Source organism: Aquila chrysaetos, chromosome 3, assembly GCF_900496995.4.
Source record: "Aquila chrysaetos chrysaetos chromosome 3, bAquChr1.4, whole genome shotgun sequence".
Lineage (NCBI taxonomy): Eukaryota > Metazoa > Chordata > Aves > Accipitriformes > Accipitridae > Aquila > Aquila chrysaetos.
In genome coordinates this window covers 70,804,693-70,818,787 of record NC_044006.1, presented here as the reverse complement: position 1 = coordinate 70,818,787, position 14,095 = coordinate 70,804,693, and the positions used below count along the sequence as shown (strand labels likewise).

Below are 14,095 nucleotides of genomic sequence, written 5' to 3'. Positions count from 1 at the left end.
TGGGATCCTCACAAAAGGGTCTGACTGAGAAGAAAAAGCCATTTGTTGTGTTTTGAAAACACAAATTCTTTTATTGGGAAGAATAAAAAGTAACCTTAAATTAAAGACAGGAGGTGAAATCCTGATACTCTCAGAAGTGACTTTTAGTACAACAGCTGTTGTATTTGTCTGTGGTCTTACATCCTTAAAATATTTTTCTTCAAAAATACTGAATAAATAAAAGTCTGTGCTGTGCAGCCAGCTCATACTGTGTGAAATTAATTCTTTCCTTCTATTCAGAAGGACTGTTCCCAGGCTTGTTTGGCTAGTGAGAAGGAGAGCCAGCATCAAATGCATTGAATGGGTTTTATTTGATAAAATAAATTCTCCCACTCTCTTATCATCATAGCTTTAAATAAAGTATTGTGAATAGGATGTAAGCATTGTAGCCTGTGTTCTTTTTCAGATAAAGAAAGTCAGCCTCAGAGTACTGAAACCCACAAAGGATAGAATATCTGTAAGGCTTTCTTTTTTTTTTTTTTTTTTCCCCATATATCTCATTCTGTGAGGGATGTGAGAAAAGCACATTTCCTCAAAATTGCCTATAAAAATGTTGGTGGATGAAGATGCCATGTTGGTTTTGTCATAGTACCTGAGATATGGAGAATATCTCTAGATCAGATGTAAAATGAAGCCTGTCTGAGTTACCAGGGTTTTCCTCCTGGTATGCACCAGGAGAGAGATTGCAGTAGAACCCCTCCTTATTACAGGGGTTTCACTTAAGATCTTGCTGTTAAGATGCAGCTGAGTCTGGGCTGAATTTTCCCATCTTTATAGCAAAAGGAACTCTACTGACAAAGGAGGTGCACTGAGACTAAACCAATGAATGCAAAAGTCATGAATTTTGACAATTTTCCTCTGATAAAAAGCCTGACATGATGAAGAAACATTTTCATGTTTTATTGAGGTTTCCTGGGCCAGGTCTTTGGCCTTAAATACAGAATAACCACCAGCAAGCTTTTAAGCCACTTAAATCATACTACTTCCCTGGGTCCCAGGGTGATTGGCTATCCTTCCACATCATTCAAAGAAAGTGAAAAATATTCCCTACAAAAATGTGGAAGAAATTTCAGATCATCTTTCTGCATTCACCATTTCACTTCCTAATCGTAAAAAATTTGATTCCTTGTTCAGTGAGAGGAAGTATTTGTTGCAGCTCCGGTGAATTTCCATTAAAATGACATGGAGAACACTCATCGAGAAGAAAAGCTCAACAGTTGTTTGAATGTTAGATGAAAAGGAGTCCAGTGGGGCTAATGTACTTGAGGGAGTAATGTGGCAATATCACTTGTAGCTGTCCTAAATGTCCCAAACCTGAAGGACAGTTTCATTGACTAGTTGCAATGGAATCACCGGGCCACAGCTTGGGGTACAGATCTGCAGCACGATTTAGTCTCATACTTAATATCTGAGACCAAGTCTTAGCTGTTCCATCAGCCAAACGAAAGCGGTTCAGACAGGAAAAATATCAGCCAAAGTCATGATTGAGAGAACCTGAAGTCTTTGGGAATATGAGGGATACAGTTTTGGAATCATCTTAGGAAGTGACACAACAATCCTTTCTTAAACAGATGTTTTAATCTGTAACAAAAAAAGTCACTCAGTTCAGAGTGTTGTTTATCTTACGGGTCACAGGATAATGTAGGCTGGAAGAGACCTCAGGAGGTCTCTAGCCCAAGCTCCTGCTCAGAGCAGGGTGAGCTCTGAGACCAGACCAGGCTGAGCAGGGCTTCATCCAGTCGGCTTTTGGAAACCTCCAAGGGTGGACTCTGGTCATAAAACTTTCAGAGATAAACCGTTCACTACGTCTCTTCTCAAAGTGTCACATGAGTCAAAAAAAGAGAACTAAAAGCTGTAAATCAAGAATTTCTCTCTCATAATGGGATTTTTTTGCCCCAACATCACCAATGTCATTATTTTGCTCGGCATTGCAGAACACTGATTTTTGTTTTCTGTTTCTCATGAAATCTCTGGATCATGTTGATGGGAGCATACTTCATGGCAGAAGTGGAAACACAGTAATGTACAAATGCTGGCCAAATGGTCCCTGATTGGTGTTTAATAATTAAAAAAACAACTCAACAACTGGATATTCTCAAAGGTGAAACTAAGCGTTTTGCAAGTAGTCTCAACTTTAAACAAAGCGGTTTTAATCAAGGCAATTACTACGGTTATGCCAATAGCACATAAATTAAATATTAAATAAAAATAAGCAGACAAACCCAGTAACTGCATTATGACAAAGCTGAGGGAAAAATATCCAGAAAACCACTATTGCCAGAGTTCAATATATGGTAAGTAATTCTACTGGTGTATAAAGTAATGCAGGAGGCAAATGGGACTACTAACTGTGAAGTAGATAACAAATATTTTGCGCTCATACATAATTAAAACACCTGAGGGTAAAATACTGAGATGCAACAGGAACTGCCTGATAAAACATCAAAATTGAAGTAAAGAAAGCAAGAGATGAGAGTTTGAGGAACATAATGAAGAACTTCCTGCTCAAGAGGCACTGTGTACGAGGTGTAAGTAGTTCCCAAATAAAGACAAGGGAGAAAATAATCAAGAACTGCAAGAGAGGGGTAACGTTTTTTGTAGACCAAAAGCTCCCACAGGTAATCCTCAGGGGCACCAGCATCATCTGCTGTTGGCATTTCCCACGAGCGTCTTGGGATCTCACTTCCCCATTACTGTCATTTTCAAGATACACGCTTAACGTCTTAGGTGAGAGAGTTTGTATTTTAATATCTTTAAACAGCTGGGTGGCTTAAAGAAAAATATAGTGTGAGCAACACTATGGGATTGCACATGTTGTGTCCTGTTTCTAGTGAACAGCCATTGCCTATGAGGTGAAGATGCTGCAAGCTGTGAAGGACCAGAGTTCAAGGTGCTACAGGTGGGCATAAGAAAAGGACCCATGGAAGGGTCTGCTGTTCCCCTGCTGAAAAAAAAAACCACAGAGCTTTTGCTCTAGCCATTGGCTTGGTTAAACCTTGGATGACAAGAAGAGCTTCTGCTCTTTCTTCTTGGTTTCCCTTCTCAGCTACTAAGCAGATCACTTTCTTCTCAGAGTTTCTTCTCTCCTTTTGAGTGGGCAACGTCTGAAGCAGCCCCGCTCCTGTCAGATGAAATCGATGGGCACCCGATTCTCCTGGAGATGGCTGTAATTACTTCTGGTGCATCGGGGAGAGACAAAAGAGACAGCTCTCTGCAAGGCTGTTTTTCATGTGCGCAGCCTGAGGTGTGAACCTTTGGGATGGGTGGCAAGGCTGTGTCCCTGGAAAGCTGCACCAAGGGCAGCAGGAGAGGACCATCTTCCAGCAGCTGCCCCAGCCACCTGTGGGGCAGCTCAGCTGGGAGACCGGACCTCCCAGCGGTGGAAAACCTCGCAGAAGAAGTGCGGACCCCGCACGGCCGGGATTCAGCTGCGGACACACGCGGGCCGTGCCCTTCCCTTTGCATTTCCCCGTGGCGTGGGGGGGGGGGGGGGGGAGCTCCAGCATCCACCCGCCCATTCCTGCAGCGTGCATCCCCCCGGATCCCAAATCCAGGCGTTGGGGCAGGTCCCTGGAAAAGCCCCCCCGACAGAACCCCGCGCATCACCCTGCGGGGAAGGAGCGGGGACACACCGGCGGTGCCGGGGGGGGGGCTGCGGGCGGGCGGGCCGGGGCGCAGCCATGGAAACGCGGCGTGCGTCCCCCGCTCACCCGCGGCAGCGTTCTTGCTCTTCCCCACCCTCCCTGCATCAGACGTGGCCTGGCTGGGGCCGCGCCGGCTCTAGCCGGTGAACAGTTAACGCCGGGGGAGGCGGCTCCGCTTCCCCCCCCCCCTACCCTCCCCGGTTCCTGGTTGTAAAAACCGTGTGCCTGACCCCCCCATCCCCGGGAGAGCAGCGAGCCGGGCACAGCCAGGGGAGGGGGCGGTCGCCCCTCCGCCCTCTCCAGCTGCCTCTTTTTATTTAGTGTGTGTGTGCGTTCCCCCCCCCCCCCTTTTTTTTTTTTTTTTTTTTTTTTAATTTTTTTCCCCCTTACAACTGGTCCCCCCGGGGTGGCCTCGGCTCCTCGGCGGCGGCCGGGCATGGCCGGGGCGGGGGGCGGGTGTGCGGTTCCCTCCCTCCCTGCTGCCCTGCCCACCCCGCCGGCTCCCGCAGGGCAAAAGCTGAGGCTGGGTGGTGGCTGAGGCTGGCTTCCCCCCCCCCGTCGCTCCTGCCTCCCCTCCCCTTTGATAGGGGCTGTTTTATTTTTATTGCCTTTTTTTTCTTTATTTTCTTGGGGGGGGGGAGGAAAAATATATATTGAAAGGGTGGGGAAGGAAAAAAAAAAAAAAAAAGAAAGCAGGCACCCTCCCCCTCTGCCGCTCGTAGTCCCCTCCACTCCACACCAAAAAGAGCCATCGCAAGTGCACGCCAGTTCTTCACTAAAGTGATCCAGCCGCTGGATTAAGTAACTCTCGGAGAACAGCACACGCACGCACACACACGGCAAAAATGAAGGAAAAGGCAATGTTTCAAACGGCTAAAATGCAAGGAAACATGATGGTAAGTGGCTGCTGCTGGCGCCTCCAGTGACTGTAAGTAAGTGGCGGGGCTCGCTGCTACCCAGACCCCTTTCACCGGAGCGGAGCCCCCCCATCGCTGGGGCTGAACTGGCCGGGGAGCCAGCGAGAGGGCATCTTTGCTTAGCGGCTTTTCTCCCCCCCCCTCCCCGTCCTGACGAGGGTCTCTGGTGATGCGGAGGCTGCTGGGGCGTCCCCCTTTCTAAGGGGAGCTGGGGGGGCAGCGAGGGCCGGGGGGGGGGCGGCCGGGGCTGGGCAGCGCTGGGGCGGGCGGCGCGCCCGGTTCGCTCCGGGCACCGTGCTCCGGCACGGCCAACTTCGCCAAGTTGATGACCACGATGTGTGTGAGCTTCGGGGGGGGGGGGGGTGTGTGTGTGGGGGTTACCTTGCCTTTCTGTAGCGGAAACATTTGTCTCGGTGCCTTTTTTTTTTTTTTTTAAACCTACTCGGGATGCCTTTTAAATAATCCTCCCCCCCCCCCCCCCCCCGCCGCTCCCTTAAGGAAAAAAAAAAAAAAAAGCCAAGTGCTCTCCCGGAAGAAGTGCTGGTTGCCATCTTGTGCTGATGGAAATATATTTGTGTGTTTTGCCTGCTGGCTTGACCCGCTGGGGGCGACGGGGCTGCCGGTGTACCGGGGGCCGGGGGGGGTGCGCGGTGCCCCGCATGAGGGCGGCTCCGGCAGCCGGGAGGCAGCTCACCGCTGGAGGAGGGCGGCTGTGCACCGGAGGGTGCGAAACGTGATGGCTACAGGGCTCTTTGCTTTCAAAACAACTTATTTCAAATAACCTGAAGCTTGTAAAGGGTACCTGTTGGTCTCCCGTCCCCTCCCTCTTCTCCAGGAAAGCACTGGTGTCTGTATTTTGCCTCCCCTGCGAGGGGAAATGCTAATATTTAATACCAAGGTAGTACGCGTTGCTCTCGTGCCTTGTGTTGACGTGTTCGAGAAGCGGCCAAAGTATTCTCCATCCTTTAATTAAGTTCCGTAGTAAAATGCTTCGCTGGCTTTTTAAGGAAATGCCTCCTTTTCCAACTCCAATAATATTGCTTTATTCCGGTAGTAGTTTTTAAGAGGAAGGTGCAGTGCTATGTGACCTGTGAATTCAACTAAGGGAACTGAACAGGAACTTCTGCAAACATTTTTCCAGGAGAATTGCACAGCCTGCGTGATTGCATCGTACTCCTTTCATTATGCCTTTTAAATGCCTGAGAAATATCTGGTGCTGGAACTTTTTTAACGTAGAGAAATTCAGATTATTATTTGCTTAAGCTACTGATCCTAGAGGTCATTATAGTCTTTGATTAGGATGTTCTCTATCAATAAGAAAAAATAATTAACCACCTGAGCTGACATTGTTTGATTAAAGTACAGGATTAACCTAATTTACATACACAATGTCACAGAATTAATAAAAACCTCTCGCACGTTTTCCTTGCTGGTCTCTGAAGTCAGGGAATGATGAGCGGGCAGGGATTCCCCCACTGCCACTCAGCAAAGGGCTAGAGCTTCTGCTGGGATTTTTGGCTAGGGCTTCTGAGCGTGGCAAAATGGATCCGCATATCCACAGCTCTGTGAGACGAGCAAAGGCTGGAGTGATCGATCTGCACACAGAGCTGTGTAGCAGGGGCTGTCCACAATTCAAACCCTTCTGCCAGAGACAATAGTTTTTGCCTCTAATTCAAACTGGAGCAGGATCCAGCCCCCCCCCCAGGGGGCTAAGTCACAGTTATTTCTTACTGTCACTCGAGGCTGTCTCTCTGGACCCGAATGCAAGGTTTTCCTTTGAAGAAGTCATTTTTGGGACACTGTCAATGAAATTTCAAGACAAGGAAACTATACGTGACACAGATGATTTCTTTAATTAATATCTGTGTTTTTATGGGCCACCTGAACCACAGCTGGTTTCTGTGTTAATCTGGTCTGTGGTTGCAACTGGATCTGCAGTTTGTTTAAGCAAGAATTAAATTCGGGTGAATATTTGAGCTTTAAGATATTTGGACAGATTTTCTATTTCTTCAAGATAATAATTAGTGGACCTAATCCTGAAATCTCAGATACGCTTTCAATGGAAGTTCTGGCAAGTTAACACTAGTACTTTCTTTACCATCTTCCTTAAGCTGTTGTTTAAAAAAAAATAGTATTTTTACTTATTTATCACTTTTGTTACAATTAAAATTAGAATCCTGAACTAGTCGTGTCAAAACCTAATGCTGTGAGTGTCGTCTCTCATGTACCTGGCAGTCATTGAGAATACACGGTTGGGTGTGTGCGGAGTCCCTGGAGGTGCAGTACAGTGTCCACTGCATTAATTGCCTAGCAGAATTTGAAAAGTCATTGAAAATTCAAAGCCCACCATGGTTTTCTTTTTTGTTTGTTTGTTTGTTTTCTGGCACTTTTGCTGTTGCTTAGAATCTTGACAAGCTTCTAACTGTGTATTGATTTTTCTTCTCTTTAAAAATCTTTCTTAAATTGAGCTATTTCATTCTTAAAATGATGTGACAGCAAGTGATAATACTGGCATGCTGGTCCCTGGCCATGCAGTGGGCCCTTTTTAAGTGTGGTGATAGCTCATGGAGTCACTGCACCTGTGATTTCTTTATTACCTAATTAGACCAGCAAAAACGAAGCCATTCTTGTGACACTGAGATAAATGTTTTTATCCCTGTGACAGTATTTCACCAGGGCTTTGTTTTGGCTTTTTTAAACAACATTTACCTGGAAAGGTGCCTATTTTTATTTTACTGCTCTATTTCCCATTCATCATTTGAGCCAGGGGAATGTAACTTACAGAAATAGTTCAAGCTCTTACAATGGGATTTCTCTTAATTCTACATAAATACTGTAGGGAGTGATTAATACACAGTGGTTTCTTCTAGTAAGAACTGACATACCCCGTGAGTTTTCCACAGTCTTTTTCAAGTTAATATGCAACAGTAGGGTGTGAGTTAAATGTTAATCACTTTTGGAGATAAATTTAATGCACTTACATTTGATCCTAACCTTAGGTACAGCTATATAATTTATTTCATTAAAGTATTCCTGTCTTTTCCCTTACCCATTCAGTTGTCAGGTCAAGGACAATAATACCAACTACACTTGTTTTATTCTACTCTTGCCTGTGTCTTTTCAGGGACTGATGATATATCATGTACACAGGCTGCTTTTTTTTTTTTTTTTTTTTTTATGGATTTGCAAGCAAATACATCAGAAAGAGCTGTTTTGAAGAGGACCTTTAGAGTAGTGCCAGATTCTTCTCTTACGTACACCCATGCAAATCCTGAGAACCCAATTTGGTAGAGGTATAGGTGCGGTAAAGATAAAAAGGAGCCACTACCTTCGGGTGTAGAAAATCAGGTGAGTGGCAACAATGGGCTTAGCGAGAGTGCATAGGGGTATTGAAGGCAAAATTTAATGTGCTGTATGTGAGCATGCTGTTATTTTGGCACATTTAGTTGCCAGTGAAAGGAGTGAGCACTCTGCTGTAGCTAGCTATCTCTGTTAGAAGGGTGTTGCTGTGAAACTCTTGTTCTGAATTTCAGTCTAGCCAGCAGCAGCTCTAATGTTTGGCAACTACCGAGAGAAACTGTGATGGATGTGTCACTTTTCTGCTTTACTCTGATGAATAATTTATGAATGGGGCAAAAGAGGCAGTTCTGGTTCATTGAGAGTACTTGTAGAAGAGTCTGGAGATGTAGATGTTTAGTTTGAGCATTTAAATCCCAACTCTGATAGCTGCAGTTTGGATGTACATGTAAAAAAACCAAATAAAAATAAGCCCAGTGGCAAGTGTTATCCCCTAGGAAGTCTGCTGGCACCTCTGAGGCCCGAGAGACCTCAAGGGTACAAATGGCATGGAGACTAAGCTACTCTGTCATCCTTGGAGTGCTCCTGCTCTTCCTGGAGACACACTGGTGCAGCCAAACAGAAAATCCAGCTTTGCTCCTGCCCATTTTGTATTTCTCGTGCCTTTCATGAGCAGTAAATTCATATTAAAAACATAAATAAAACACATTGAAGTTCCATTGTAATTTCCCTTATTTGCCGTATTTTACCTACAGGTTTATTGCCTGCAGTGATCAATCACATTGCACTGAAACATGGTGTAATGCTTCTCAGCCAAGAATGCAGCTGTCGTGCCATGGGGTAAAGAAGCTGCATCGAGATTAATTTTTCTTGAAACTCCCACACTGAAGTAGGTGGTGGAGTTTCTGATCCAGTGCAGGCTCCCTGCTACTTTATCCTTCCCTCTATCTCAGATTCCACTTGACTTAGAAGCCAAATGCAGTCCAGATTTTTTGTGCCATTCATTAGCTGTCTACTACCTTGGCTGAAACACAGGGACCTCCAGAGCTGAAAACAGGGGAACTGGGGTAGCAGTTCCTGGATGATCTATCATGACTCCAACTGAAGCTTAAAGCCAGGCAGAAATTCAATTGCCAAACTACAGCAAAAATTGCAGCAGAAGATCTTTGGTCTGCTGCTGCTTAGTGAGAGTCAAGTTGTGTTTTAAGGACCGTAACAGTCTGGTATCCTTTCTGGGTCAGGCATAAAGGCACAAAAAGGCAAACAAGTGTTCCCCTTTGTTAGGACAGTGTATGCAGTAGGGGGTACACTAATCCATAGGAGGTACTGGAATTGCTGCATTGTGGCCCAGTGGAAAAGCTGTAAGATGTGCTGGGCCTGTTCTAATGTCACGTTGCTGGTGATGGAAATTAAGAGTCTTTGCACGTTTAAGGTGGGATGGCAGAGAGCTCCACAAGGAAATATCCAGTAGGATCTCGGTGTTGTCCACTTAATGTAGAGCGTCTCTTTAGATACGTCCTTACTTAGGGGATAGAAGTGCAGAGTCTGCCCACTGTGTATTGGAAAATGATAAGGGATCCACTGAAGTTGCAAGTCCCATGAGAAATACATGGGGCCAGGCTGTCTCAGGATAACTTTGGCAGTCGCGTGAACTAGTCCACATTGCTAGCTCACTATTTAGCAATCTGAGAATGACAGGGGACTTGTAGTCTAACTTTAATTCTCATAATGGGGAAGGTTCAAAATCTTGACTCTGATGGTGGCTCTCCCACCTGCATCTCTGTCTTCAATATTACCCAGCAGCTCCTCTGCTTCCTCTTGCTTGCAAGGAAAAAGGAACGCTTTTGTGTTCATTTCTCCCGCCTTCCTCTGAGTCGTCTGACTGTTCACAGGATAGTCTATCCCTTCCCCTCTCTTTCTGAATCTCTTCACTGCTTTCCCAAACAGTAAGAGAGGACAAATTGAAGGGGCTGTTATGATTTTACTGCTACCCACTCAGCTGTCGTTCAGTAGAGCCCTGAGCAGCGACAGAGCCACAGAGCTGTCTGTTTGTGCAATCGGGAAGACAGCATTGCAGTCATCCGTATTTGAGAGGTTACTTTTGTTCATTAACGAAACCTGGATTTGCTTGATTTTTTTTAAGATAAATACCTAAAATGTACGTTTTGGAGAGGTTGATAGCCTGAGGCTTTATTTAATGAGGAGAGTTCCCCTCTTTGCACTGTGAAATGAGTCTTTCAACTGCCGGAAAATACTTCATAACATGTTCCTTTGCACCAAGTGTCACTCCTGTATATCTCGGAAGTCACATTTCTTGGCAGAGCTTTGCACTCACTTAGCATTGGTCTAACTGACTATGTAAAGGGGAAGGCAATAGAGAATCATGCCTAAGAATGCCTCCGGTTAGTACAAAACCCCTAGTAGCAACAGGCTCTTTAATGTAGCTGACAAAGGCAGAACAAGTTTCAAAGCTGGAAGTTGGAGTCAGAGCATTTTGGACTAGAAGATAAAGTGCCTAGTTTTTGCAGTGAAGGTGATGAGGTACTGGAGCAGTCTCTGTGGGAGTGCAGTAGTTTCTGTGGCTCTTGAAGTTCTTCGTTAGAACAAGATGGGGATAGGATTCCTCTGACTAAACATTGGCTTCTTCAGTGTAGACATCTACATCTAAGTTAGTCAGCCTGGGCTCTCTTTATAATTTAGTCAATTGAGTCTGCAGTATGATTCATCCCATCTTCATGTAGATGTATGAAATGGGCGAGAGGACCTGCATTCTTAAGTGCCAATTTCCCTCCATTGACTTAAGGAAATACGGGGTACTACCTGAACCGTAAACATCTACCCTGCAGATATCTAAGTCTTGAGTCCTTTGCTTAAACATAGTCATAGATACTCCAGAGCATCTCAAATGGCACTAAGCACCCCATTAAGCCTCTGCCATTGCGTGAGACAAGTACTACTCTGTGCATCTTTCCAGGCTTTGTCAACCACGTCTGCAGCAGGATGTGGGGATACATGAGCTGGATGTTTGGAGCTTTACTCTTTCCAGGTCCCAGCATGCTTGTGCAGAAGCAGATGGGGTCTCCCAGCACCGCAGTCCAGCTGTAGGAGGAGAGGAGTTCCATCTCGGCCAGATGCCATCATGCTGCAGAAATCGCTTGGTCCATGGTTTTCATGTATACAGAGCTGCCCTAGAAAGTTACAATGCACCTCTGGCTTTAAAATTACTTAGTCCAAATGGTTTAATGTCATCACAAGCGCAATATATGCATTTATTCTTCTAGGTCTGTGTGTTTGCATGTGTGTTGTCTGTACAGCGTTGTACTGAACAGTGGCTCACATGAAATTAAGAAGCAAAGCCCGTTTATTGAATTGTTTTATGTACTGTAAATCTTGTGTAATCCACAAATGCATAATGCTTTCACTTAGGAAGCTTGGCATTCCTTCGCAATAGAGCATCATATTTAGCGAGTTCCCATAGTGTTGGTAAGGTCCTGGAAATTCGTGGAGCACATGTGTTGTAATGCTTATGCTGTGCGTTGGGAAGAAGTGTGTGTCTTGCAGGTGGTTTCCAAGCACAGAATTTTCCCTTTGGGATCTGTATGTCCAGTGATACCCTCTTCATCGCTATAGAAGTAAAGGGGGGGGACAGGAGCAGTGGAATCGCCTGTGTTATTTTGACCAGGGGGGAGAATTATTGCACCTGTAGCTGAATCTGAGTTCAACCCTCCATTGTAAATAGGAGTTCCCAGTCTGTATGCTTACAAGGCACAATAGAAGAATTGCAAACTCGGTGCACGTCCAGCAACCTATCCAGTATTTTGTTTGTGATAAGGCCTCTTTTGTGGTGTGCCTCAATGTTTATTGACTTTATTACCAACTATGAAGTATTTCCACCATCTCACCCCTAATTATGGAATAATGACTTTAGAGGTTACCTTGAGCTGCACCCAAATGTCCAGTCAAAGCAAATAGGAGAAAACTAACAGTTCAAGCCAGTGGGATTAGCTACAGTGGTGAATGTTGCATGCCCAGATGAAGCACTGGATGGTAAGCAGAGTGGTCAATGCTCTGAAAAATCCCTCTCAAGTTACAGGGAATACTGGCCAGAAGATTTTGTCAACTCAGGCATGTGTAGAGACAGTTAGACTTGGCATGAATTCCAGTCACACATTAGATGGCCTCATTCTGTAGTCATTATTCAGCACTTACTCAAGCAAAACTTTTGCTGAACTTAACGGGTTTACTACTGCTGCTGAATTGAGTAAGAAATTTGTCTGAGGCTCAGGTGCCTTCAGACCTGAGTCTCAACACAAAACCTCACCATGTTCTGTGTCATTAAGGATTTTCAGTGTTTTTTTTTTAAAGACAGCAAACAGTGAAATATACTGGAGTTGACGAAAAAAAAGGTGAAGGACAGGGTTAGAAAGCAAGCAGAAAAAAAGCAGAGTGAGGTAGTTATCCCGGAGGATGCTGCAGGTTAAGAAAAGCGCTCTGGAGTTTTTACTTCATCTCGTTTTGGAAGTTGTCCCCCATGGAGAACCCCATCAGCTCCTCCATCAGATGTTTCACAGAGCATGCTGCATGCCTGCACTTTTGCTTATGTTTGTTTTCACTGATGATGATAAACTGGAAAACATGCTGGAAATGAAACATTTTTATTTGTTTATCATTTGGGACTGAAGTTATTAAAAACGGGGAGAAAAATTGAAATGATAGCTTGGCATGTTTTCTGTAAATACTGAGTAGTTCTTCTGCAGTGTATGATATAACCAAAGTAACCTAGAAATAAGCTTGTATTGCTCTTTTCTTGTGCCTAATTATAAGGATGTGAAAAATATGCTCATATTAATGCCTTCTCATCCGGCTGTGAGGGGGCTGAAAGTACCTCTTATGAAGATCTAGTTTGTAAAGCAAATGATTGTAATGCAGGAGTATTACTATTCATGAGCTCTGAGTTTATTGACTCTGTTAAAAACCGGATCTATGGTCCACATGAAGGATATGTGAAATGCTGTGGGTAAAGCAGTAATTCAGAAATTAATTGTAGTTCATATCAGTATGACTGAACCTTTCCAGATCTCACTATCTGAGAGTCTTTCTTGGGGAAGGAAAGTTCATGCTATATTCCCTGTTGGTTTTATGTTATTCTCTGTGCATTTTATTTCATTTGCACAAACCATGTACGTTTACATTTATAATTTGTTAAAAACTTCATTAAGAAAGGTGCTATTCAGTTGGATTTGGACATTCTTGTAGGAATCAAAATGACAGACATTTTAAAAATAAAATTTACTTATCTCCTTTTTTGTTCCAGTATATTGGGTTTTACAGATACACCTTGTTTTTTATAAAGACAGCATCTCTCACTATTTTCTTATTCAGATTTTAACAGAACTGCAGTCTTGGTAGGCAAGGGAGGCTGTTGGTAATATCTACGGGCAACAAATAAATAAAACCTGTATGTATGCAATAGCAATTGAAGCAAAAATCACGTACTCCAGAGGCGTGCTCCTTGTTATGTTCCCTGTTCAGCAGTGTACTTAAGCACCTGTTTAACACTAATGGTAAGCATATGCTTAAATGTTTCTGCTGACTTGGGAGTTATGAGAAGTCTGCCTTGCACACACAACAGTTGAACAGCCCGTTTTCCATCTGTGTGTGAGCCCAGAGCATGGTGCTAGCTGAGCATTTTCCAGGTTAATTAGATTGGCATAACAAGATCCCTAGTGGACTCTGTGCAGTCATCAGCTCTTCTGCACTCTCTGACTATCGGGAGCTCTGCTTGAAGTTGTGTATCTTTTGCTAGTAACTGAAACAGAATATTGCACTGTATTTCACCAGTGTGTTTAAATGGAAACAGAATTGAATGGATTGTGAGTACACCATAAATATCAATTTGGGTCCATATTGCTAGCGTGAATATGGTGCATCCTTCAAATGCACAGTGTCTACCAAGGACTATTTATTCTATAGAGCTACCAGTAATGGCTGTGCTTTCATGAATTATGCATGTGTTTGTCCCTAAACCTCACCTGACCGTGATTTGGAGTGTTTAAGAGTTGAAGCTGGCTGTAAGTATAAATTGCAGATGTTTTTCATAAAATATAATGTCCTTACAGGTTTCTTTGCAATTTTAGTCAGTCCATCATGCCTGTATCTACAATAAAAAAAAAAAAAATTGGAATCAAAAGAATTCTA

At 44.2% G+C, this 14,095-nt stretch overlaps 1 protein-coding gene across 2 annotated transcripts in view; it reads left to right on the top strand.

Annotated features, from left to right (window-relative positions):
- DPP6 (dipeptidyl peptidase like 6) overlaps positions 1 to 14,095 on the top strand; it is a 575,985-nt gene that overhangs the window by 61,491 nt on the left and 500,399 nt on the right. Inside the window, exon 1 of one of the 2 annotated variants that reach the window (XM_030009648.2) lies at positions 4,318 to 4,579. The exons of the other annotated variant lie outside the window; for it this stretch is intronic. Coding sequence (XP_029865508.1) covers positions 4,529 to 4,579 — 51 coding nt within the window. The 5' untranslated portion in view covers positions 4,318 to 4,528. Of the gene's footprint in view, positions 1 to 4,317; positions 4,580 to 14,095 lie in introns of those variants that run through there. 2 annotated transcript variants of the gene reach the window in all.